The sequence below is a fragment of the Cygnus olor genome, chromosome 25 (assembly GCF_009769625.2).
Source record: "Cygnus olor isolate bCygOlo1 chromosome 25, bCygOlo1.pri.v2, whole genome shotgun sequence".
Taxonomy (NCBI): Eukaryota; Metazoa; Chordata; class Aves; order Anseriformes; family Anatidae; genus Cygnus; species Cygnus olor.
Genome location: NC_049193.1, coordinates 1,463,217 through 1,488,183, shown reverse-complemented (window position 1 = coordinate 1,488,183; position 24,967 = coordinate 1,463,217). Strand labels below are relative to the sequence as shown.

General features: G+C 69.0%; 1 protein-coding gene across 2 annotated transcripts; it reads left to right on the top strand.

The window, feature by feature from the left end:
• The first annotated feature begins 5,985 nt into the window (after window positions 1–5,985).
• MED24 (mediator complex subunit 24) lies at window positions 5,986–24,609 on the top strand. Of its 2 annotated transcripts, XM_040536577.1 has the most exons (25): window positions 5,986–6,225; window positions 8,816–8,898; window positions 9,392–9,430; window positions 10,616–10,689; window positions 11,767–11,990; window positions 12,501–12,612; window positions 13,127–13,277; window positions 13,507–13,620; window positions 14,270–14,317; window positions 14,528–14,610; window positions 15,133–15,219; window positions 15,498–15,609; window positions 16,225–16,367; window positions 16,969–17,006; window positions 17,706–17,788; window positions 19,070–19,248; window positions 19,335–19,434; window positions 19,763–19,938; window positions 20,043–20,307; window positions 20,480–20,661; window positions 20,884–20,977; window positions 21,311–21,410; window positions 23,366–23,443; window positions 23,627–23,775; window positions 24,219–24,609. In XM_040536577.1, exons 1-25 carry the CDS (start codon window positions 6,096–6,098, stop codon window positions 24,333–24,335), a joined length of 2,961 nt encoding a protein of 986 aa, XP_040392511.1. In that variant the 5' UTR covers window positions 5,986–6,095; the 3' UTR covers window positions 24,336–24,609. The 2 variants fall into 2 exon arrangements, with proteins under 2 accessions (XP_040392511.1, XP_040392512.1); XM_040536578.1 differs by lacking the exon at window positions 9,392–9,430 and having other exon boundaries at window positions 5,989–6,225.
• The last annotated feature ends 358 nt before the right edge of the window (window positions 24,610–24,967 follow it).

The following is a 24,967-nucleotide window of genomic DNA, read 5'->3' as shown; positions in this document are numbered from 1 at the left end:
CGAAGCCCGCCTCGCACCGGGCTGTGGGGGCAGCCGGCACCCCAACACCGCACCGGGCACCCCGGTGTCGTGCACCCCAGCCCCCCCATCCACACCCCCCGCTGCGCGCAGGGCGGCAGCGCCGCGGCTCCGCAAAGGTCAGCGCGGCAGTGGAGGGGGGGGCGAGGGAGCGTCGGGCTGTGCCCCCACCCCAGCAGCACCGCGCACCCGCCTGAAGACCCCCAGCACTGGCAGGGCTGGGGGGGGACACACGGGTGCGTGCGCCCCGATGGGAGCAGCAGGGGGGCACGGGCAGCTGCACACCGATGGCAGGGGGGGCGCTGAACCCCTCCAGCGTGCCCCCACCCTGCGCCAAGACCCCCGGGCTTGGGGGGGGGGGGGGGGGGAGGGACCGCGGCGTCGAGCGAGCGAGCGAGCGGGAGAAGCCTTCCCCAAACTGGTTCCACCGGGGCCTGCCGTGCCGCACGGCTGCGTCGCCGCCGGCCCCCGCCTCGCGCCGAGCCGCGGGGGTCCCCGGCACACAGGGAGGCCACGGGGCGGGCGGTGCCAGGGCTGGCACCGGCAGAGGTCAAGCGGGGTGAGGCTGAGCCCGGCCCCCCCCCCCCCCCCCCCTGCTGCCGGTCACGGCGGTGTCAGCCCCGCGGGGCGCGGCAGGGCACGGCGCGGGGGTCACGGCGGCCGTCGCCGCTGAAGGTCGGCACGGTGCCGCCGGGGGCCACCGCTGCAGCCGCACGCCCCGGCGCTGCCTGGCACGCGCCCGGCACGGCTCGGCGCGGCACAGCTGGCGGCGAGGTCGTGCCGGAGGCCCGAGCGAGCGCCGGCTCGGCTCGGCCGCCCGGGGTGACCTTGGCCGCGGTGCCCGGTTGCCCTGCCTCAGTTTCCCCCCGGCGCACCGGGGGCTGCACCGGAGCTGGGCCCGTGACCGTGGCCCACGCCCCGGCGGCAGCACCGTGGCCGGCGGTCCCACCGCCACGCTTCTCCCCGGGCCGGGGGGGGGGACGCGGCCGCTCGGCCCCCCCTCGGGAATCGGGAGCCGGCGTGCCCGGGGAGGCCGGGGCGGGTTTGGGGAGGGCAAGGCCCCGCCACGCCCCTCGGCCCCGCTCGCGGGGGCACCCCGACGGGCACGGCCACGGCCGCCGGTGCCCCCCTCTCTGCCCGTGCCGTGGACGCCCCCGCCCCAGCGAAAAGCAGCGAAAACAAACAAACAAACAAACAAACAAAAAAAACGGGCGCTCTCCCTCCAGCAGAGAAAAAAAAAAAAATCAAAAATAATAAAAAAATAAAAAAATATTAAATGCATTCCTGACGCCGCCTGCCAAGAGCGGGGCGGGGACGGCCACGGGGCACGGCCACGGCCCCACCGCCGCCACGGCACCGCCACGGCCGGGCCACGGCCTCCCTGCAGCACGGCCACGGCTTGGCCACGGTACCACCACGGCACGGCCACGGCACGGCCACGGGCTCCCTGCAGCACGGCCACCGGTGACCGCGCAGCCCCGGTGCAGGCCCACGGCCACGCCACGCCGCAGCCACGCAGCTGCCACGGGGCCGGGGGGGAGCTGCCGTGGCTGCGCCGCGCGTGGCCCCCCCCTCGGTTGGCGGCGCCGTTGTGTGTGTGCGTGTGCGTGTGTGTGTGCGTCCCAGCGGGGGGGGGGCAGCGGCCGTGGCCCCCCGGGGCAGCCCCGCGCTGCAGCACCGAGCGGTGGAGGGGGGGGGGGATAAAAGGAAGGGGGGGGGGGGGGGCGCAAGGCAGGGCAGCGGGGGGTTGGGGGGGGGCGGTACCCCCGGCCCTGCGGCGCTCCCCCCCCCCACCCGTGCCGAACAGCCGGACTTCCCCCCCCCCCAAAAAAAAAAAAAATTAAAAATAAATATAAAAAAAAAAATTGCCGTTTTTATATTTACCCGCAATTCGCCTCCCGGTGCGCGCTCGGCCCGGGGGAGCCCCGCGCTCCCCCACTCCCCCCCCCCCCCCACCCCCCCCCCCCCATTGCGCGGCCCGACCTGCGCCCGGGCTACAGCCGGGGGCGCCCGGGGGCCGCGGGCCCTCGGTAAACAACCGGGGCTGCGGCGGGGCCGGGGGGCGCGGGGGCGGCGGCGGGGCCCGCTCGGGGCCGTACCTGGGCGGCGGCGGCGGCGGCGGCGGCGGCGGGGCCGGGGGCGCGGAGCGGGGGGGGGGGCGCGGAGCGGAGCGGAGCCGAGCGGGGCGCAGCGGCAGCGGCGGCGGCGGCGGCGGCAGCGGCGGCGGCGGCCGACGGCGCCTGGCTCCTCCCCCGGCCCCGCCGCGCCGCCCGCCCGCCCGCTCCGCCGCGGCCGCAGCCCCCTCCGCCGGCCGCAGCCGCTCCCTGCAGCCGCCGCCGCCGCCGCCGCCGCCGCCGCCGCCGCGCCCGCTGCGCGCTCCCTGCGCGCTCCCTGCGCGGGCTCCGTGCGCTCCCCGCGCGCTTCCGTGCGCCTCCGTGCGCTCCGCGTGCTCCCCGCGCGCTCCCCGCGCGCCCCCTGCGCGCCCCCTGCGCCCTCCGTGCGCGCTTCCGTGCGCTCCTCGTGCTCCCTGCGCGCTCCCTGCGCGCTCCCCGCGCGCCACCGTGCGCGCCCCGTGCCCCCCCCCCCCCCCCCAGCCCCCAGGGATGGGGTTGGTCCCGCGTGGGTGCCCACGGGGGACAGGGACCGAGGAATGGGGGGGGACGGGGACGGCGCCCGCGGGGAGCCGGGGATGGGCCCGCACGGAGATGGGGGGCGAGGGGCGGAGAGGGGGGGGGACAGCGCCCGGGGGGGGGGGCTGGGGGGGTCCCCCCAGGGACCTGGGGACGGTGTCGGGGACCACAGGGGGCTGGGGACGGGGACCGAGGACAGCTGGGGACGGCGTCCACGGGGGGGCCGGGGATGGGGACATGGGGACACAGCCGGGGATGGGGGGGTCCTGGGGACGGTGCCCACGGGGGGGGGTCTGGGGACGCTGCCCAAGGGCATTGGGGTGGGGGAGGCTGTGGGGCGGGGGGGCTGTGGGGCCAGGGCCCCGCTGTGCAGGAGGCCACTGGGGGCCAGGGGTGGCCACAGGCACTCGAGGCCCACGGGGGTCACCAGAGGTGGCGCCGGGGTCACCCCCCCCCCCCAGCACCCCCACCCCTCCCGTCCCCCCCCCCAGCTCCTTCCCAGCAGCCCCCGCGCTCAGCACCCCCCCCCACCTCCCCGGACTACACATCCCATAATGCCCGGGTTTAAAGGGCTGCTGGCATGGCGTGTGCCCCCCCCCCCCTCACCCCCCCCCAAGAGACGGTGGCACCCAGGGGTGGCGGTGCTGGGCTGACAGTGGGTGCCCCGCACCTGTGGTCCCCAAGGTCCCCGTAGCCCCGCGGCCCCCCTGGTCCCCAAGGCCCTGTGACACCCCCCCCCAATCCCCATGCCCCCCTGCTCCCCATGGCCCTGTGCCCCCCCCCCCCAAGTCCCCATTACCCCTGGTCCCCATGGTCTGTGACCCCCTCCCCAATCCCCATGTCCCCCCAGTCCCCATGGCCCTGTGACCCCCCCCCCGCAGTCCACATGGCGCTGTGACCCCCCCCAGGTCCCTGTGACCCCCTGGTCCCCATGGCCCTGTGACCCCCCCCAATCCCTCATGTCCCCCTTGTCCCCATGGCCCTGTAACCCCCCCCCAGGTCCCTGTGATCCCCTGATCCCCACGGCCCTGTACCCCCCCCATTCCCATGCCCCCCCCCATCAGTCCCCCCCTTCCCACAGCCCCAGGCTGCGGGGCCGCCAGCGTGGCAGGGTGGGGGCGCGGGTGCCCCCGCCGTACACTTTATCCTCGGCAAACACGGCGCGCCCGCGGCCCCCCCCCCTCCGCCAGCGCCGTCTGCCCGCGATAAGGCCGGGGCCAGGCTGAGCTCGGCTGCCCCCAGCCCGTGCCCCCCCCCCCCCCCCATCCTCATCCCCGAGTCCCTTGGGGCCCCCACCCCAAAGGGGAAACTGAGGCAGGGCCAAGGGGGGAGGGGGGCCTGCATCCTGCCCCCTCCCCATCCCCGGGGTGCGCTGCCTGCTCTCAGCCCCCTGGTGCACCCAGCTGCCCCCGTAGCCCCCCCGACACCCCCCCGACACCCCCCCCGGCCCCATTTGGGGCGAGGACCCCCCCGGGCCGTGGAGGGGCCGCGGTGCAGCCGGCCGGAACAAGCTCATTAAAATCCATCCCGCTGCTCCGCTATATTTAGCCCGAGCTGGCGGCACCGCGCAGTAGCCCCCCCCCCCCCTTGGATCCCCCCCCCTTTTTTTTTCTTTCTCCCGGGGGTGATGGGGGTGATGCTGAGCCCAGCATCCCCGCGGGGGGGGGTCCCCAACCCTGGCCGGCCCCCCCCCCCCCTTCCCCCGGGCTTCTCCCATCCTTCACACCCTGTAAAACGCCGCCGTGTGTGTGGGGGGGTGGGAAGCGGCACCGGGGGCTGGGTGCCCCCCACCCCTTCACATTTCCCCCCCCCCCAACCCCCTTCCAGCTTGGGGTGCTGGGAACGGCCCCGGCCCCATCCGGCCCCCCCCCGGCTGGAGGCAGCTGTGCCGGGGGCGCCCTGCCAAGGCGGGGAGCCAGGCCCAGGCCTCGGCGGCGCCTTCCCCACGCCGGGGGGGGGGGGGGGGGAGCTGAGATGGACCCCCCCCTTCGCCCCCCCCGCAAACGCAGAGCCCCTCATGGAGCCGTGGGGGTGCTTTATGGGGGGGTGGGCACAACCCCCAGTGCCGGTGCTGGGGGGCTCCGTGTGCTCCCCGCTCCCACGCGACGGGGGTCTCGCACCCGGGGGCTCCGAGTGTCCGGTTACCTCCCCCCCCCCCCCAACAGGCAGCTGTGGGGACCCCCCCTCGGCCTCATCCCCGTCCTCGGCACAGGAAATCCGTCCTCATGAATAGGGGCCGGGTGTCCCCCCCCCGCCTCCCTTTTACCCCCCCCCCCAAGCCGGGGTCCGGGGCCCCACGCCGCCGGCTGGGCCGCAGCTCGCCCGCCTAATCCCGGCTGCGGCTCTCGGGGGATTTGCAGCCGCCCGCGCGCCCCGGCCCCATGAATGATTAACGCGGGCATTAAGGGGCCGCCGAGACCCCCCAGCGGGGCTGGGGGGGGGCACCGGGGGGGGCCATGGGGAGGGGGCCATGAGCCCACCCTAGGGCAGCTGGTGCCGTGGGGCACCCCCTTGTAGGCCCCTGGGGGGGCTTTGTCCCGCTGATGGGGATTCAGCGGTGGTGGGTGGGGGGCTCAGGGCCTACCCCCGTGGTGTGCAGCCCCCCCCCGTGGTGTGCAGCCCCCCCCCCCCCCCGGCACCCACTCCCCATCTGCCCGTTGCCATGGCGATGGCCGGCGGGAATCCTGCCGGTTTTTGGCTGGTTTTGGCGCAGCCGGGGAGGGGGCGGCTGCCGCTGGGTCCTGCCAACGCGGGTGGCTGCGGGCGGCTGCGGGCACAGCCGGGTGCGTGTGGGGGTGTCCGTGTGTGCACGGGGGGGCTGTGCACACCTGCACACGCACACGTGTATCCCTGCACGCGCAGGCACCCCCCTGCTTGTCTGCACCCAAGCTCGCACGCATGTGCACAGAACCCCGTGTGCACCAAGGCGTGCACACCCTTAGCCCCCCCGTTCACACCCCCTTGCACACACACACGCACACCCCACCTGGCTGCACTGTGGCTGTTGCACGCCCACACACGCACCCCCCGCATTTGCACCCCCTGCGTGCACACCCCACGCCTTTGCACGCGGTGCTTGCACACCTTTGGAGCCTACACTTTTGCAACCCTGTCTGCACGGCCTGCTTGCACCCCCCCGTGTTTGCACGCCCCGTGTTTGCCCGCCCGTGTTTGCACACCAGGCACCGTGCAGATTTACACCCCCCGAACTACATCTCCCAGCAGGCCCCGCGCCCCGCCGCGCCCCGCCGCCCAATCAGCGCGCGGCTTGCTGGCGGGCGCCAAGATGGCGGTGCCCAGGCGCTGAGGGAGGCGGGCGGCGGCCGGAGCGAGGCGCGGGGCTGCGGGCGGGGGCTGCGGGCCCGGCTCGGCCCCCCCCCGGCTTCCACCCCCGGTACCGGGTGTGGGACCCCCCCGGGACCCCCCCGGGACCCCCCCCCCGGCGCCATGAAGGTGGTGAACCTGAAGCAGGCCCTGCTGCAGGCCTGGAAGGAGCGCTGGAGCGACTACCAGTGGGCCGTCAACATGCGGCGCTTCTTCCCCCGGGGGGCCACCTGGGACATCCTCAACCTGGCAGGTGGGGGGGGGCAGGCCCGGGGGGGCGGGGAAGGGGCTGGGGGGCTGGGGGAAGGGGCTGGGGCAAGTGGGGTGGGGGCAGGCCTGGGGGGACGGGGGGAGGACGGGGAAGGGGCTGGGGGGATGGGGATGGGGATGGGGAAGAGGCTGGGGGGACGGGGGAAGGGGCTGGGGGTGGGTTGGGGGGCTGGGGAAAGGGGGTGGGGGCAGGCGTGGGGGGACGGGGAAGGGGCTGGGGGGAGAGGGACGGGGATGGGGAAGGGGATGGGGGCAGGATGGGGGAGTGGGGGGGATGGGGGAAGGCTGGGGGGATGGGGAAAGGGGGGTGGGGGCGGGCTGGGGGGACCAGGGGATGGGGATGGGGACAGGGACTGGGATGGGGACGGGGGCACCGTAATGGCCCGGCAGTGGGGGGCACGCAGTGGGGACACGGTGATGGGGACAGCAACGGGGGACACAGAGCGGTGGGCACGGCAATGGGGACACTGCAACGGTGTGGCAACGGGGACGTGGCAATGGGGCACGGGAGTGGGCACAGCAACGGGGGACACGTGGCAGTGGGGACAGCAATGGGGGACAGCAACGGCACAGCGATAGGGACACGCCGTGGGCGCACAGCAGTGGATGTGGCGATGGGGACACCGCGGTGGCATGGCAGCAGGGGACATGTAGCAATATGCACGGCACCGGGGGACACGTGGCAGCGGGCACAGCAACGGGGACGCCGCAGCGGCACAGCAGATGGGGACACGCAGCAGTGGGCACAGCAGCAGGGACACCCCACAACAGTCACACCCATACCCCCCGCATCTGGGGTCACGCTGCCCGTCCCACAGCACCCCCCTGCTGCACGCAGGGCTCTGGGCTCCGTGCCTCAGTTTCCCCCAGCGAGGGCGCAGGACGACCCCGCAGCCTCGCGGCTGTGCACGTCCCCAGGGGGGAGAGGTGCTGCCGAGGGGCCTGGCGCTGCCCCCACCCTCCCAAAGGCCCCTTCCCGCCCCCGCTTATCGGGATTTCTTTTCCCGTCCCTACTCAAGGACGTTTGCCCCAAGCCCTGCCAGCCGCCGGTGCCCGCTGCGCCGCGCGGTTTAAAGATTTGCCAGGGTTTTCTGCCGATTTTAGAAACTCGTCGCGAGCTTTGTTTTCCTGCGCAGGGGCGCGGGTTTGCGAGCCCGGGACGAACAAACCCCGAGCGCTGCCCGAGGCTCGCTGCGTTGAAGGCGAACGGCCCCGGCGCTCGCACCGAGCTGCTCCTCGCCCTGCTGGGGTGCAGGAATCTTGCCCCAGTGGGTCTTTTTTTCCTCCCTCCGCCCTACTGGTATTTTTTTCTAGCAGCCGTGGGGCCCGGCTGTGGTTGTGGGGCAGCCCCGGGGGGTTTGGATTTGCTGGGTGCCAGCCCCTCCGCCCCTCAGCTTCCCACCGGCCGGTCGGCAATGATCGATCCCCGCGATTCCCAGAGAAATGGTTTTTTTTTTTCCTGGCCACCCTTCAGCACCTCTGCCGGGGAACGAGGCAGCCCGGGCCTCGTCGGGGAGGCTCGTTTGCCCACGATTCCCCCGTGGCGAGGACGGGGACGGATCCTGCTCTGCCGCGGGAGCGGCGCGGGGCTGGCAGGCTGCGGGCACGCGGGCAGCTGTCACCTCCCCCAGCCCACGGCGCCCCATCCCCCCGGCTCGCGCCTTTCAGATTTCGACTCCAAAGGAAGAAAAACCTGGCGCGGGCGGCCCGAATCACGGCCGTGCCCGGCAAATGCGCGCTGACACGCCTGCCGTGGGCACCGGCGTGTGGCCGGCTCGTGCTGGCGCTCCCCGAGCCGGCGGGGAGGGTTCGGCCGCCGGCAGCCTTCTGGCTCCGAGCTGCGATGCCTCCGGCTGCGTTTGCAGCCTTCCACCGGGACCCCGGGCGTCTCCCGCAGCCGGGACCCGGCTCGGTGCCACCTTTTTTTGGGGGGGGGGGGGCCGCCCGCCTCCCCCCTCCTGCGGCCGGGTGCCTTGACCTACTTCGAGCCCGTGCCCGCAGCCCGGGGCCTGCTTTTGGGAGGCGCTTCCTGCGCTCTGCCCCGCTTCAAGTGGTCGATTAAAGGTTTGGCTGAGCAGATGGGGCGGGCGGAGCCCCTCCAGCCTCCCCGGCCGGCCGCCAGCCGTGCGGGGCCCATCCCGCCCAAACGGGGCCATTCGTGGTGTGCCCGGAGTCCAGCCCCCGGTAGCAGGGCAGGAGCCGCGCGCTGGCGGCTGCCAGAGCCCCCCCGGGCAGGACGTGGGAGGAAGGGGAACGTGTTCGGAGAGCAGCCGGCGCTGGATCGGGCCCGGGGTGCCCGGGAGAGCTGAGTTGTTAGCAGGAGGCTGCCGGCGCTGCCTGGGTTATTCAGGAGAAAGCAGAAAGCTCGGGGATTCCTTTGATTTCAGGGCAGCGCTGCGCAGAGCTGCTGTGGGTAACGAGGTTTGGCTTTGCCACCTTTGCTGGGGGGTGAGGGCACAAACGAGGGCACGGCGTGTGTGTCCCCGTGCCGTGCGTCTGTCCCCGTGCCATGTGTGTCCCCGCGCCGTGCGCTGCCTGACCCGGGACCTCCTGGCCCCTCTCTTTGCTTGCAGAGGCCCTGCTGGAGCAGGCGATGATCGGGCCGTCGCCGAACCCACTCATCTTGTCCTACCTGAAATACGCTATCAGCTCGCAGGTAATCGCCCTTCCCGCGCCGCAGACGCCGCTGGCTGTCACCTCGCGGCCCCAGTTAGCAGGCAAAGAGCCCGGGGTGCAGGGTGGGTGGCGGGCAGACACCCCAAACGTCCCGTCTGCGCCTCGCAGGCATCGTGCCTTGCTGGGGCGGGGTGGAGGGGGGCTCGGTGGGTGCCCTGGGCAGGGAGATTTCTGTAAATGGGCCCTGCCCGCTGCACGCAGGGTAGGGATCCTCGCCCCGAGAGCCTCCGCGCTCGCCGGAAGCCCCGCGCTTCCTTCGCGCGGCGTTTTAACGTCGCCTGAAGTTTGTGTGAAACGAGGCGGCGCTCACCTCAAAGCGTCTGCTGGGATTTGTGCCGGGGCAGCGCCCCGGCCCCGTCCGCGGTGGCAGCGCCGGGGCCGTGCCCTGACCTCGCCGTTCCTCAGCGACGAGCGCCGCGTCCGCTGACACGCCGCTCCACCGCGCCCGCTCGGGCTCTCTGCTTTGTTCCTAGATGGTGTCCTATTCCACGGTGCTGATGGCCATCAGCAAGGTACGGCTCCTCCAGCTGCTCCCCGAGGTTTTTCTCTTTACCTGAGACCCGCGGATCCATTTCCTGCCCCGCGACTCTCCCCGAATATAGGTCAAGTGTAAAATGACATCCTGCGCTGAGTCAGCAGCGCGCCAGCCCCGTCGTGGCCCGCTGGGGACAGCCCTGCCGGTGCTGCCGGGCACGGCCGCGCTCCGTGGGCTCAAAAACCTCGTCCCCGTGTCGTGCGGGGCGCCTGACGGGCTCCTGCCCCGCGGCACCTTTGTGTAAACCACACCTGGCTGCTGGGAGCGGCATCCCCCTGCGGCCGGCGGAGCCACGAGGCTGCTGCCTGCCTCCCGAGGTGCTGGGTGTCCCCGTGCCACTGCGAGGGGGACGAGGACACCGCAGAAACGCGGCTGCTCGGCGTTTGGGGCCGCTCAGTGGGCTGCGTCAGGTCCCCTGCCCTCCCTGGGCCTCATCAGAGCACCCCCAGGTCTGAAGGGAGAGTTACAGAAGGGGGGCGAATTTTCCTCCCCCCTCCTTGTGCTCACAGAGAGGAGCGAAGTGCCGGTGGCCGCGCGACGCCGGCGTCGTTTCGGGGCGCCGCGCCCGGCAGCGATGTCGGGGAGCCCCTGGGCAGGGCCAGCGCCCCTCTCCATGGCTCTCGGGGCGGCAGAGGCGGCGTACGGCCGGGCTCGGCGGCGGCGCTGCCCGTCGGAGAAGCGCTGACCTTGACAGCAGCGGCTTCCTCCTTCAGAGCAGCGTGGGCTCGGCGCAGGCCCGCGGGCCAGCTCCGGCCCGGCAGGGCGGCCCCATCTGCTCCGCCGAGCAGGCGGCAGCGGCGCTGCTGCCGTCCCCGCGGCCAGCCGGGCTGTCGGCGCTCGCTGCCAGCCCCGCCGAGCCGGGGGTGGGCGCGCGGGCTGGCACCGAGCCTCCGCCGCGTCAGCGGGGCCGCGAAACAGAGCTCCGGGCCCCCGCGGCGCCTCGCGGAGGGCTGCTCACAAACGCAGCCTGGTCCCCGCCGCCCCGCGCTCCCGTTGGTTTTTGCCACCCCGGATGGCTGCGACCCGGCCGAGGGACAGCCCTGACCCCGTTCTCGTTTGGGCGGGTGTCCCACGTCTGTCTTTTGGAAGTGCTGCAGCCCGGCACCTCCCTTCTTCCTCCTCACCCCCCCCTTCTGAAATCCCTCCTTGTTCCCTGCTGTAGTTCGACGACTTCTCCCGGGACCTGTGCGTCCAGTCGCTGCTGGAGATCATGGACATGTTCTGCGACCGCCTCAGGTACGGCGCGGCCCTGCCGCGGCCCCGCGAGCCCCCGGCCGATCACGGGGTGCCCACCCTGGCTCCGTTCCCCCTCTGGCTCCGTTCCCAAGCTGCCGACCCCCTCCGGCCGCCCCGGGCTGGGATGCCGTGCGAGTGCCAGCGTGGGCAGAGCAGGGGGGGGGGTCTGAAACCCCGCCGGCTTTGTGGGAAGCTGCAGAAACCCACCTATTTTGGGCTAAGGCCTCTGCCACGATATTCCTGCCCGGCTCAGGTCGGTACGGGTGGGTGTAAGCCCTGCAGCCCGAGGGTTTCTGTCCCCTCTCTGTTTTGTTTCTCTTGTGTGGCCTCGGCGGCTTCCCAGGGCCCCGGCTGCCAACGCTCGCAGTCCTGCCTGCGCTGCCCCAGGCGCTCCGTGCAGCTGCCTTGTTTTGCTTCGTGCTCTTCCGCTGGTGTCGCAGGGCCCAGGGGAGACCAGACAATTCAGGCCACAAAAACTTTTATAGAAAGCTGAGGAATCTTCCTGTTAACCCCTGACAGCCTCTTCTGGGAGGCCGGTGCGGAGAGCGTGCGGTGTGGGCGAGCGGGAGGAGGAAGGCTGAAGGTAGCAGCTCCTCAATTACATGAAATGAAGCAGCAGCAATGAATGTGCATCAGTCGCAGATGTTAACAAGGAGCTGTTGCTGGCCAACTGCAGAGCTGGCCGCTTAATCCAGTTCCTGCCTAATCTGATCCCCCGCTTAATTTGATCAAAACTTCTGGCCCCGATGATTTGTGCATCAGGAGGGGAAAGCGTTCGCCTCTCGAAACACATTGATCAGCGCTGAGCCTCTCTTAGCAAGATAATTTGATTAGAGGCTTGGAAAGTTTCCCTGCAGTTGAGTGGCCAGAGAGGAGCCTGCACCGGGCAGGCTGTTATTTCCCCTGGCGTGGGGGAGACGCTCGCGGGCTGAGCGGGTCGAGGTCTGCAGCAGGGGAGCCGGGAGGCAGCGGGCACGCCGGGCTGGGCGCGTGGGACGTGGTTTGGTTCCCCAGGGTGCCCCATTTCTGTGCCTTGGGCCCAGGGCGAGCACGGTTCCGTTTCTCTCCCCTTCCCAGCTGCCACGGCAAGGCAGAGGAGTGCATCGGGCTGTGCCGGGCGCTGCTGAGTGCCCTCATCTGGCTCCTGCACTGCGCCGCCTTCTACGCCGAGAAGGTGAAGGAGACGCTGGAGCAGGCGGCAGCCGAGAGCCAGCTGAAGATGTGTTTGGAGCGGCTGGAGAAAATGCTGGGCAGCACCAAGAACCGTGCCCTGATCCACATCGCCAAGCTGGAGGAGACGTGTACGTCGCTGCCCCGGGGCCACGTGCGGCCCGCGGCCGCCGCCAGGGCTCCTCCTGCTCGCGACTGGCCCTGGGGAGCTGCCACCTCCCCTTCCCCCTGCCCAGCTCCTGCCGCATTGTCCCTGCGGCTCCGAGCCCCTCCGCCTCCCAGCCCTGTTGCTGTAACCGTCTCCTCCTTGGCTCCGTGCCACCCCCTGCCCCCTCCCCTGCGCGCTGCCCTTGGAAGAGGAGCAGAATTAATGCGAAGGCTGCGGGAGCCGTTCCCGGGCGCGCGGCGGGTCCTGAGCTCTGCCAGCCCGCCTGGCACAGCTCCGCGCCTCCGCTCGGTCCCCGTGCCTGGCCAAGAGGCCGTGCCAGGGAGCTGCTGGCCGGCACGCAGCCCCCCCAGCCCGGGCGGGCAGAGGCGTGCGGACTCCTGCCAGCGGGAGCCCTCTGTGCGTTAGAACCAGGCTGCTGGCTTCTCGTCGTGTCCCTGTCCCCCTCCACCGAACGCCTGCCCTCCCTCCGCAGCCTCGTGGAGCACCGTGGAGCAGTCCCTCGTCAAGCTGGGGGAGAGCCTGAGCAGCCTCAGCAACTCCACCCTGCGGAGCCAGGCTGACGACTCCATCTCCCTCATCAAGAGGTAGCTTCGTGCTGCTGTCCTCGTGGGCTTGGAGGGTAAAAGGGGTCTGAGCCCTCCTCCTGCCTCTCTCCACGCTGGCTCCCTGCCTTCCTGTCCCTTTCCAGCTCGGGCTCCTGTGCTGGCGGTGGGCTGGGGCTGGTGAAAACCCTGGAGTAGGAAAGGGGACAGGGACTGGTGACCTGCCACAAAGGAATCCTACAGGGCTCCTAGGGCCCCTCGCCACATCCCTCAGCTGCTCCAACGTGGGCAGAGCTGCTGTCCCCGTCCTGCGTGCCCCAGGAGGTGCTTCCAGGGCCTGAGGTGTGGCACGGGGGCTTGGACGTGCCCAAAAGCTCTTCTGCAGGGCAGGGGTGGCAAGCTGTCCTGATCCCTCGTGGCAAGCTGTCCTGCCCCAGAGAGATGTGGGACCGCAGAGGTCTGGGGCTTGGCCGGGAAGGGAGGATGGGACAGGAGGAGCAAGGATCCGTCCCTGCAAGGCTCCAGTAACCCTGCGTTATCATCTCCCTCCCCCCAGCATCCCCACCATGCTCTCGGTTCACTCCGAGCAGCTGAACAAGACCGGCTTCCCCACCGTGCACGCCGTGGTGCTGCTGGAGGGCACCATGAACCTCACGGGAGAGACCCAGCCGCTGGTGGAGCAGCTGATGATGGTGAAGAGGATGCAGGTACAGTCGTGGCACCCCCTGGTCCCGCTCAGGGTGGCCTGGGGGACGTGGAGCAGGGCCGTGCTGGGCGAGGAGGGGGCTGATCCCGGTCCGAGGACATGGGGGCAGCTGCGGGGAGTCGTGTGAGCCCATCAGCAGCTTTGCAGGGGGTGCAGGGCTTGGCTGCGGTTGGGGGAGTCGCGTTATTGTTCTCCCAGCACTTGGGGGGTCCTGTCCGTGTGCCCCGCAGCGCATCCCCTCCCCGCTCTTCGTGCTGGAGATCTGGAAGGCCTGCTTCGTGGGCCTCATCGAGTCCCCGGAGGGCACGGAGGAGCTCAAGTGGACAGCCTTCACCTTCCTGAAGGTAGGACGTAGCCCCGGGGGGCGCGTGGTGCCCTCAGCTCCTGCCTTTCCCTGCACACCCGGCCCTGCTCAGCGCCAAAGCCTGGCACAGCGATCAGTCCTGACCCACAGCGTGCCCCTCGGGGCCCCCCCTCGCCCTGTCCGGACAGTATGAGATGGCTGAGCCTGCAGGCAGCCCTCCTGCAGCTCGCTTTTCAGCCCAGCCCCACTTTGTTTTGTCGAGTGGCTTTTCCTGGGACGTGGCGGGGGAAACGGGGGCCTTTGAAGGATGCCACAGCAAGGCTCCGGGCAGGCGCTCCCACGGCTCAGTGGCGGGCAGCCCCGCAGCACTCTGCTGCGCCTCTTGTCTGCGGACCAGACAAAAGGGATCCGCGTGTGATTCCAGGCCTGACACGTGCTCGGCCTGTGCTGTGCTCCTCCGCAGCCTGCCTGGCCGTGCCCTGCTGCTCCTCGTCCTGGTGGAAGGGCCCTGCAGAGGGGAGGTGGGGGGACAGAGCCCCCTGGGTGCACGGGCTGCTGGAGGAACGCTCCTTCCCCCGGGCTGGGAGGGCAGTCGTTGCTCGCAGGCGGGTTTTGCCCGTGCTGCTGAGAGGTCCTGGCTGCAGGAACGGGTCTGCCTCTCGGTCACATCACTCCCCCGTGTCTTTCAGATCCCCCAGGTCCTGGTGAAACTCAAGAAGTATCCCCAGGGGGACAAGGTGAGGCTCAGGGGACCTTGGAGGTGTTCGCAGCGTCGTGTGCGAGCGGACGGTGCTTGTCCTGGTGGTGCTGGGGCCCGGCCAAAGCCGGGCGAGGGTGGCTGGGGTGGGAAACGGGCTGAGCCCCACCGGCCGGGGGCAGCGTGGGAGGGAAAGGCAGGCTGGTGCCAGCAGCGCTGGGAGCTGAGCGCTCGCCTTTGTGCGCGGCAGGATTTCACCGAGGATGTGAACTGCGCCTTCGAGTTCCTGCTGAAGCTGACCCCGCTGCTGGACACGGCCGATCAGCGATGCAAGTGAGTGCTCGCGTGCCCCGGGCTCGCCGGCAGCACCGTGAGCCCGTGGCCGGCCTGTGCTTCCCCCCCCCACCCGCCCCCAGCATTGCTGCGGGGAGCTGCGGTCTGGGCTGCTGGGGCAGCTCCGTGCAAGGCTTTTCCTAGTGTAAGACAAAACGCTCGATTTCTGGTCGGGTTCCTTCTTCCTGAGGCTGCGGCGCTGCCAAATGAGCAAGGCAGCAAGTGTCTGACAGCTGATTCACGCGGTGGTGATGCTTCGTGATGTCTGGAGCTGCTTCCAGCCCTGCAGCCCCCTCAGAGGGCTGGGAGCAGAGGCAGGAGGGCAGCTCATGACTTCTGACTGCTCGCTGCGTCCAGGAGGCTCCAGTCCTGGTTTTCAAAGGATTGCCCGGCTCTGTCCTGCCCTTTGGGGGTGGCAGGGAGGTCTGGCACCGCTGCTGTGCCCCCCCTGCCCCGTGTCCCTGCCAGGGCAGTGGGAATGCCGTCCCTCAGGCTAGCGCTCTCCTCTCATCTCTCTTCTAGCTGCAACTGCATGAGTCTGCTCCTGCAGGAGTGCAGCAAGCAGGGGCTGCTCTCGGAGGCCAACATGACCAACCTGATCGACAAACGGTAGGGCCCCCTCCAGAGCCCGGGCGACCAAGCAGGGTTTTGGGGTCCCTCGTCTCACCGCCCTCCTCGCGGGGAGCAGGAAGGACCGGCTGCGGCGCTGCTGGCTGCCCTGCAGCCCAGCACCCTGGCCTGGAGGGGGCTGAGGCTTTGCTTTCGGTGCCAGACGGCGCGGGGCAGAGCCTGTCATCTCCGAGTGGCAGCCGGTGCCGCCCTGAGGCGGTGGGAGGAGAAGGGCAGTGACACCCCCCTGCTCAGCGCCCCTCTTTGTGGGTCCCCAGGATGGCGGACAGGGAACACGCCCCGCACCTGAAATCGGCAGAGAACGCCAACATCCAGCCCAACCCCAGGCTCATCCTGAGGGCCGAGCCGACCGTCACCAACATCCTGAAGGTGCGTCCCCTCCTGCCTCGGTGCTGGCCACGCCGGCCTCCACCCAGAGCCTGCTTCCAGCAGCACCTCCAGGCGGCCGGGGTGGTCGGGAGGCGCCCGCTCCCGCCCTGTGCCGGGCTGGAGGAATCGCTCCCAGCCTTGTCGCAGTCCCTGCCGCGCCGGCTGGAGCTCTGGAGCTCCCCTCCTCCTTCCCTGGAAGCTGGAGGAGCCGTCAGGCAGCACGACGCAGTCGGTGGTGCCAGCAGCCTGAGCCCAGCCCGCTCTGCCCGTTCTCCCAGCCGCTCCCCCGCGTGCATTTCCCCCCGTCCCCGGGGACTCCCCCCGTCCCTGCGTCACTCCTGCTGCTGCATTCGCTCCTGAAGACATTTTGCTGCTGGTTGTGCTGCCCCTGCCTGCTGCAGCTCTCCTCTGTGCGGGAGCTGGCGTGCCCCGCAGAGCCTGGGGTACCTGGGGTCCCCCCCAGCCCTGCGAGCCCTGCAGGTCCCTGCTCACGGAGGCCTCACGGGATGGCTCTGGCAGCCGATCAGCTCCGCCCCAGTGGCTGGAGTTGTATTGCTGCTCTGTAACTTGCCTTCCTCGTGATTTCTTTCCTCCTTTTTTCTTCTTTTTCTGTAGACCATGGATGCGGATCACTCCAAATCCCCCGAGGGCTTGCTGGGGGTCCTGGGTCACATGCTGTCTGGGAAGAGCCTGGACCTGCTGCTGGCGGCGGCAGCAGCAACAGGAAAGCTGAAATCCTTCGCTCGGAAGTTCATCAAGTGAGTGTCCACCTGGATGACGCCGTCCCCGAGGGCTGGGGTGAGCGGGCAGCCCCCAGCCTCTGCCCCAGAGCCGCGTGCCTCGGCCGTGCTGCCCTTTCTCCGCTCCGTGTCCCAGTTCCCTCCACTCTTGAGGCTGGATCTGCCTCTGGCCCAGGTTCTGATCCAGTGGAGCCCTGGGGTTTTGGGGAAGCCGTCCCCACAGCACTCCCTCTCCTTTGTAAACAGGGCATGGTATCGAAGTCAGGCTGGTTTGAGGCTTGGGTGAGAGCTGGAAGCTGCAGCACAGCCCCAGCTCCAAGGCGCTGCTGCGTGCGTGCCCGCGGTCCCCAGGCGCCCGTGTTCTGGTTAGAGCACACGCACCAGCACGCGTGGCGCTGCGTGACGCCCCCTCGCCCGCCGAGGGGGGCAGCTCGAGCAGCACCAGCCCGGCTGGGTGCACGGCACCACTGCAGAGCGCGGCCCGGCCTGGCCGTGGTCACTACATCTGGGGTCCCTGCCTGTCCGGGGGATGGGGAGAGGGCTGATTATCGCGATGCTAACGATGCTAAGGATGGTAACGATGCTAACGCCTCACTGCGGCTCTCTCTGCCCCCTCCAGGCTGAACGAATTCACCAAGCACATCAGCGGAGAAGGCTGTAAGTGCGTGCGCATCCGTCTGCGGGGTGGCGCGAGCTCTGCTTCCCCCGCTGCCGCGTGCTGGGACACCGGGGGGGCCCACGGGGTCCCCGACGGGTTAAACTGGGGCTGGCTGCGGTGCCAGGGCGAGCTGAGCTGTGCCGGGGCAGCGAGGGGCTGCCGGCAGGGAGCACGGCACGGCCACGTGGCCGGGTGCCAGAGGGGATCCGGGCTCCTGCTGCCCTTTGGGTCTCACACCCGGCACCCGCGTGTCCGTCCCCAAAGCAGGGTGCTCCCCGCTGGCGGGGAAGGAGCTCCCTCGTCCCCAGCCCCTGGGGCCCCTCGGGGCCGGCCCTGCCCCGGCTCCTTCCCTGGAAGGGGTGATGTGTCAGCACGGCGCCTGAGATAAGGACTCTGACTGCGTTTGCGTGTGATTAAACATGTTGAGTGCTCTGACCTTCCACAGCACCGAGGGAGCCCGGGGTTGGGCCGGGGCTGCCAAATGGAGGTCAAAGCTGTTCTGGGAGCTTGAGCTGGGGCAGGCAGGGGTGAGGGGAGCACCTGGCATGTCCCCTCGAGCCCTCATCGACGCACAAACACCTGAGGGTTAGAAAAGCACCCCGGAGGAGGCAGGGCCCCGGCCCCCAAGCTCGCAGTGCCGCCTGTCTGCCTCCCTGTGCTGCGTGAGGTCCCTGAGGTCTTTGTTTCTCCTCCCCCAGCCAAGGGAGCCTCGGTCCGGGCCCTGCTGTTCGACATCTCTTTCCTCATGCTGTGCCACGTGGCCCAGACCTACGGCTCGGAGGTAAGCGCCCTGCACCCCTGGGGAGTGGGGCTGGGGAGGCAGCGGTGGGGCTCTGACCTTGCGAGAGCGGCAGCCTCTGTCCTGCAGCATCCAGCCTCCTCTAGTGGCCGTGCCATTGTCCCCAGTGCCCTGTCACCGTCCCCACGTCCTGCAGCTGCCCCTCAGGCAGCGCCCCGCTGTGTGCGGGTGAAGTGCCTGGCGCGATTCCCCCGGGGCAGCCAGAAATCAGCCTGTGTGAAGTGATGGAACGGGGGTGTCGGCATTTCCGAGGACTTTCATTTTTGCCCCCCCCCTTTTCGATACCACGGTGTGGGAACGTTGCTGCCGCACCCTCTCCGGGTAGGCTCTGATCTCCCCGGCCTTTTCCCAGCCTTGCCCCTCTGACCCCGCATGGTTTGGCTCTGGCTGCCCGGGGCGGGGGGAGCCCGAGCTGAGCGTCAGCCCTCCCCTGGCAGAGGAGGAACTCGCAGCCTCCCTCAGGAAACGGTACTTTGGTTGCGTGAAAATTTTCCCCGTTTCGACATCTGTGTGTGCTGAGAGGTGAAACGATACCGAAACACCAGGAACGTGGAGAAGGGAGGGAAAAATCAGCGGGGGGGGGGGGGGGGGGGGCTGCCCGGCCCGCCCCGGGGAGCGGAGAGGGGGAGTCCTGGCTGGAGGCAGCCCGCAGCGGATGTGCCCGGGGCTCTCTGCTGAGGTCTCAGCCCCCGGCCCAGCCCGGAGCGACTTTCCTGACCAGCTGCTGCCGAACAGATGTGCAAAGCTTTTGTCAAAAATAGCGTCCCTTGGGTGTCGGGGGGCTGGAGGGAGGAAGCGGCGTACGGGATTCCCAGCTCGTGTCCCCCTCGGGAGCGCTCGCAGCTGGCTGCCAGCTGGGCCGCGCATCCCGGAGCCGTGGGGCAGCCGACCCCAGTGCTGGGGAGCCCGAGCAGAGCCCGGGGGGTGGGGGACGAGCGGCCTGTGCTCTGCAGGGCACGGTGACCCTGCTGCCACGTTCACAGCCCCTCGGGACCGGCCCTGTGCTGGCATCTTCCCGAGGGACACTGCTGGCGATGGGCCGTGGTGCCGGCAGAGTCCCGTGCAGAAGGGGCAAAGCGCAGCCTGCAGACTGGAAACCAGTGCTGCGCTGGTGCTGACCAGTGCCTGCCTCTCTGCAGCCATGGGGCTGTGCTGGTTCCCCAGCCACGAGCTCCCCGGGCTGGGGGATCCTCCCCAGGGTGGGGGTCTCCAGGCGGGGTCCCTGCAGGGCACGGGGCAGACCCAGGGCCGGTTCCCTTCCAGGTGATCCTGTCGGAGTCGAGCCCGGCGGGCGAGGTGCCCTTCTTCGAGACCTGGATGCTGACCTGTATGCCCGAGGAGGGCAAGATCCTCAACCCCGACCACCCCTGCTTCTGCCCCGACTCCACCAAGGTGGAATCCCTGGTCGCCCTCCTCAACAACTCCTCCGAGATGAAGCTGGTGTAAGGGCTCAGCGTGCGGGCAGGCGCCGGGAGGGGAGCAGCCGCTTTGGGCAGGTACCTGACCCCTCTGCCTCCCTCCCCGGCAGGCAGATGAAGTGGCACGAGGCGTGTCTGAGCATCTCGGCCGCCATCCTGGAGATCCTCAACGCCTGGGAGAACGGCGTGCTCACCTTCGAGTCCATCCAGGTGGGGCTGGTGGGAGGGGGTGCAGGGCAGAGCGGAGCACCGGCTCTGCGCCCCGAGGAGGGCTTAGTTTTGGGCACGGCAGAGTTCCCCTGTCCTCCTGCCCTCGGTGCTGCTGCAGTCACTGCAGAGCTCACTGTCTAATTTGTGGCTTGCGTGGGGAACTGGTGTGGCCCTTTGACATCGCCCCTTTGGGGTTTGTGGGGTTGGCAGGGGCAGATTCACCCCACGGAGAGAAAAAGGCTTGGACTCTGCCCTGGGCGGTGATGCGCAGGCTTCACCCCAGCATCCCCACGTCTGTGCCATCCCCCTCCGCTCCCATCTCCTGCAGAAAATCACGGACAACATCAAGGGGAAGGTGTGCAGCATGGCGGTGTGTGCGGTGGCCTGGCTGGTGGCCCACGTCCGCATGCTGGGCTTGGACGAGCGGGAGAAGTCTCTGCAGATGATCCGGCAGCTGGCCACCCCGCTGTACGGCGAGAACACGCTGCAGTTCTACAACGAGCGGTGAGCCTGGCTCGCAGCACGCCCCGTGCTGGCCCCGTGCTGTCCCTTCCCCTCCCTTTGCTTCCCGGAGCCCGCCTGATCCTGTCTCTCTCTCTCGGCCACAGTGTGGTGATCATGAGCTCCATCCTGGAGCACATGTGCGCGGACGTCCTGCAGCAGACGGCCACGCAGATCAAGTTCCCCTCCACGGGCATGGACACCATCCCCTACTGGAACCTGCTGCCCCCCAAGAAGCCCATCAAGGAGGTGCTGACCAGCATGTTCACCAAGGTGCTGGAGAAGGGCTGGGTCGACAGCCGCTCCATCCACATCTTCGACACCCTGCTGCACATGGGGGGCGTCTACTGGTTCTGCAACAACCTCGTCAAGGTATGGGGTGCAGGAGGGAGGTGGCCGTGACCTCCAGCGCTGCGGTTGGGTGTCCAGCCCAGGACTGCTGGGTCTTGCCTGTGCTCTGGTGGCAGTTCTGAGCGCAGGAGATGAGTGGGGAAGGGTCCAGCCGTACCCCCTGCCCCCTACAGCCCTGCCCCGTGCCTCGCAGGAGCTGCTGAAGGAGACGCGGAAGGAGCACACGCTGCGGGCCGTGGAGCTGCTGTACGCCATCTTCTGCCTGGACATGCAGCAGCTGACGCTGACCCTGCTGGGCCACATCCTGCCCAACCTGCTCACGGACTCCTCCAAGTGGCACACCCTCATGGACCCGCCGGGGAAGGCACTGGCCAAGTAAGCCCTGGTCCTGTGCTCAGTCCCCCTTGGGGTGCGTGGGCCTGTTTGTGGGGACGGGGAGATGCTCCGTGCTGGGACAGGGGGCTGGGCTGTCCTGTGTGGGACCCAGCAGCCCAATTCCCACTCTGGCCCCAACACAGGGCTGGCAGGAGCTGCTGGTCCCCACCACCACCCGTGTGGGATGGCGGCAGCTCTGCAGCACCCCTGCTCTGTCCCCAGGCTCTCCGTGTGGTGCGCCCTGAGCTCCTACTCCTCCCACAACAAGGGCCAGGCTTCCAGCAGGCAGAAGAAGAGGCACCGGGAGGATATCGAGGTGCGTCCGACACGGAGCGGGGTTTGCCTGGAGGCGCTCTGTGCCCAAGGATGGGAGCTGGCTGGGAGGTGACAGCGGCAGGAGGAGGGAGTCGCTGGGACCGGGCTCCCCACCCAGGTCCGCCGGGCTGTCTGAGGTTTGGTCCCTCGACCTCGGGATGCAGGGTTTTCCCTTCCCTTTTCTGGGAAAGGGGGGATCGTAACGAGGTGCTCCGTACGGGGCTGGCCCGGGCTGAGTCACTCGGGGTGAACTGAGAGCGCAGTCCTGCAGGGCCCGGGGGGGTTATGGGCCCCGCAGAGAGGCTGCTGGGGCTGACCCCCCTCTGTCCCCCAGGACTACATCAGCCTGTTCCCGCTGGACGACACGCAGCCCTCCAAGCTCATGCGCCTGCTGAGCTCCAACGAGGAAGACTCCAACATCCTCTCCAGCCCCAGTAAGTGCAGGCGGGGAAGGCTGCTCCCGGGGAAGGCTCTGTGCTGCCCCGCCGCTCGTTTCTGGGTGTGAGACGTGCTTGGGCGCAGGAACACTTCCCAAGCGGGCCAAGTGCTCTTGAAGGTAGCAGGGGGACTCCCTGCTCCCCTCTCCACCTTTCCAGAGCCTTGTGCCGGTGCCACGTGCGCTGCCAGCAGACGGGCAGCGTGCCTGACGGTCCCTTTGCTGCCAGGACGGACCCGCAGCAGCGTTTGACATAACACAGGGTATTTTGAGAAGACTCAGAGCGCTCGAGTGTGTTATGTTGGGTTCCCGTGGAGCTTTTGCTCCAAAAGGTCAAGCTTCTGACTTCTCTGATGACAACAGCTTAGGAAAGGTGATGAGGTTACACCTTCCCTCCGTAACGGTGCCACCTAACCCCGAGCCGGACACGTGAGGGGCTCGGGGAGGTTTTTGTTCGAGCCCTGTCACCCCTGGCCAGCCTGTGTGGGACCAGAGACCCCGATGTCACCGTCCCAGCAAGGGCGGCGAGAGGTGACGTTTCTGTTTGTGGCTAAATCCTGAAATTCCACTGTTATTAACAAGGCGGCGAGCGGAGCCGATGAGTCCCTGCAGTCACGTCTCAAGTCCCCGAGCGTGGCGCTGCGGGTTGCGACAGCCCCGGCAGGACGTGCGCCGGGGGGACCCGCGCCCTCCTGCCCGCGGGCCGCACGCAGCGAGCGGCCGTGTCCGAGTCCCGGCAGTGAGTCAGGATGCTCCCTGGTCATTGTTCCCCCCCCGACGCCCTGATCCCAGCCCGCTCTTTGTTTGCCAGTTTTCAACACAGTGATAACCTGTGGTTTTTGTTGGTTTCGCTGCTGTTGAAATGCGGGCTTTTCCCTTTATATCACTATCTTTTTTTAACTTTTTGGTGCAGTTCCACCTCTTCCCAGTGACATTCAGGACTTTTTTCGGGCTGTTTGCTGTAGCGATGTGGAAATCCTGCTTCCTGCAGCAGCCACACAACTCGTGATTCCATGAGAAAAGTGGGGGAGGGCTTTCTTTTTTCGGTGAGCATCCTCAGAGCATCCCACTGTGGGTCCTGCTGGCTTTGTCAGCAGCTGCATTTCAGGGCCGGCGCAGGATCCTGAGCCTCCCAGCCCGCTGCAGGAGGTGGCACCAAGCAGGGGGACCCAGCGGTGCCTCTCAGCGCGGGTCACGCAGATCCCCTTGGCATGCCCAGGATGTGCTGCTAGTCCATCGGTCACGCCTTGGCTCTCTGTTAGCTAAATTCTGCCCCGAGAGCGAGCTTCCAGCGCCGCCGTGCAGCTGTTGAACATCTGGCTCGCTCCACCCAGCTGGCAGCACGCACGGGACGGATAGCGCCGGCGTTGCGTGGCCGGGGCAGCGCGCCGCTCGCCTCTCCCGAGCGTGACATTGCGTTACTCCGCTCGTGCCTCGGTGAAGCGTCAGGATCGAGTCACTGCTGCGATGACACCCCGGCGGGGAGCAGCGGGGAGGCACACTCACACTCGCACAGTCACACTCGCGGAGCCTCGCTCACGCTCGCCCCTCGGGGATGTCATTGGACTTGGTCAGACTCAGAACGAATGCGACTTGTGCAAGAGCGAGGCCCGGTGACACATCCCGGGATGCGAGGCCCCCCCCTGGGCTGCTGCGCTCCGTCACGCCTGGGGCTGGCGTGTGTGGGCAAGCGCCCGGGTAGAGCGGGACGGCATTGGAGCCCGTCAGCCTGCTGCGCATCCCCGGGGTGCCCAAACAGCAGGGGCTGCTCGTTAAGCGTGGAGGGCACCAAGCACCGTGCTCCCAACCTCCCCTTCTTGGGAGATGGCTCGGAGCAGAGCCCGGAGGCTGGGAGCTCTCGAGGACTCAGCGCTGGCTGCGGAGGGCACCTTGGCACGGCTGAGGACTGTTCCGGCCTCCCCCCAGCCTGACGCGCGTTCTCCTCCCCAACAGATCGCTCGATGAGCACCTCGCTGTCCGCCTCCCAGCTCCACACCGTCAGCATGAGGGACCCCCTGAACAGGGTGCTAGGTAATGGCGGGGCCGGATCCTGCCCGCGGGGCCTGGCTGCGGGGTGGGGTCCTGCCGTGCCGAGACACCGGCGGGGACCCGTCCCCAGGGGCACCCTGCACAGGGGGCTCGGGCCACCCCAGCCGTGTCCCTGGCCTCCCTGAGCCCGCGCAGCCTCTGATATTTATTTCCCTGTCTCCACAGCAAACCTCTTCCTGCTCATCTCCTCCATCCTGGGGGCCAAGACGGCCGGCACCCACACCCAGTTTGTGCAGTGGTTCATGGAGGAGTGCGTGGACTGTCTGGAGCAGGGCAGCCGCGGCAGCATCCTCCAGTTCATGCCTTTCACCATGGTGAGTCCCACCCCAGGGGTGCTTCTCCCCGCCCGCAGGGTGCTCGGGTGCTGCCCCACCGGACAGGCGGGCACGTTCAGGGCATGGGGAGAGCACTGGGGGTAGCTCGAGGTGCTGGTTTGAGCAGACGAGGCTCTGCTCTTCATTCTCCCCCCCCTTTCCCTGCTCCCATGGCTCCATGCTCGGTGCTGACAGACCAGGGACCGGCTCCAGCTCTGTCCCCAGCTCCCTGCAGCCCTGGGCTCTGCCCGCACCCGGGGACAACCCAGCCTTGGCTCCGGGGGAAGCGGGAGGGCGGCAGCGATTTAAGCTTTGGGTTCTCATGAGCGTGCAATCCCCAGCCTGCTCGGCCAGCCCTGGGGCTCTGGCGTGAGCCCAGCCACCTGCCTCTCGTCTCTGCCGTGCTGCCCTGAGCCAGCTGTGTTCCTCCTCTCTCCCCGCAGGTTTCAGAACTGGTGAAAGTGTCCACCATGTCGAGCCCCAAGATCGTCCTGGCCATCACGGATCTCAGCCTGCCCCTGGGGCGTCGCGTCGCTGCCAAGGCCATCGCCGCGCTGTGAGCGGGGCCTGTCCCTTGTGCCCGCACGGGAGGGGAGGCAGCAGGGCAGCTGCTGGGAAACCCACGGGGCTGGGACACCCAGAACAGTCCCTCGGTCACTGCAGGCTTGGCTTGGCACTGCCCAGCTTGGAGGCAGAGCTGGCACAGCAGGGACTGCCGTGGCACCAGGGGCTTCCCTCCGTGTTCGGCCTCCTCGTGCTGGGCTTTCAGACGGAGACAAACCCACTGCTTTTTTTTTTTTCCCGTTTTCTAATTCATTCAGTCCTTTTGTAGAATCAGGCTTTGCCTTTGCCTCGTTTCTCACGGGTTTTCTGACAGTTTTCTGATCCTGAAGGGGGGCAGAGGCTGAGGCAGGACCTCGCCAGTGGGAGGGCAGAGCAAGTGGTTGATGCGCTGGGAGATCGTGCTCGCTCTTTCCTTAACCCCGGCTGAGAGCTGAGGTCAGCTCTGAACCGAACACAGCTTTAGCAGCACACAGCAGCCGTCAGGCTCATCACTGTGCCTGGGGCACAGACTTGGGGAGGGGGCAAGTGATTCATGAGCAGAGGTCTGGCGCTGTTAAGTGATGATTCAGGTGCAGCCGCTGGTGAGGACAGAAGGGGCAGGATGCGTCCCCCGTGCTCCCGCAGCCTT

What these genes read in the sequence shown, in the direction of transcription:
- MED24 (XM_040536577.1), top strand. Translation starts at nt 6,096, where the DNA reads ATGAAGGTGGTGAACCTGAAGCAGGCCCTGCTGCAGGCCTGGAAGGAG. An exon ending in TGCTGATGGCCATCAGCAAG is followed by an intron (nt 9,431 to 10,615) that starts GTACGGCTCCTC and finishes TCCCTGCTGTAG; the next exon opens with TTCGACGACTTCTCCCGGGA. An exon ending in TGATGGTGAAGAGGATGCAG is followed by an intron (nt 13,278 to 13,506) that starts GTACAGTCGTGG and finishes TGTGCCCCGCAG; the next exon opens with CGCATCCCCTCCCCGCTCTT.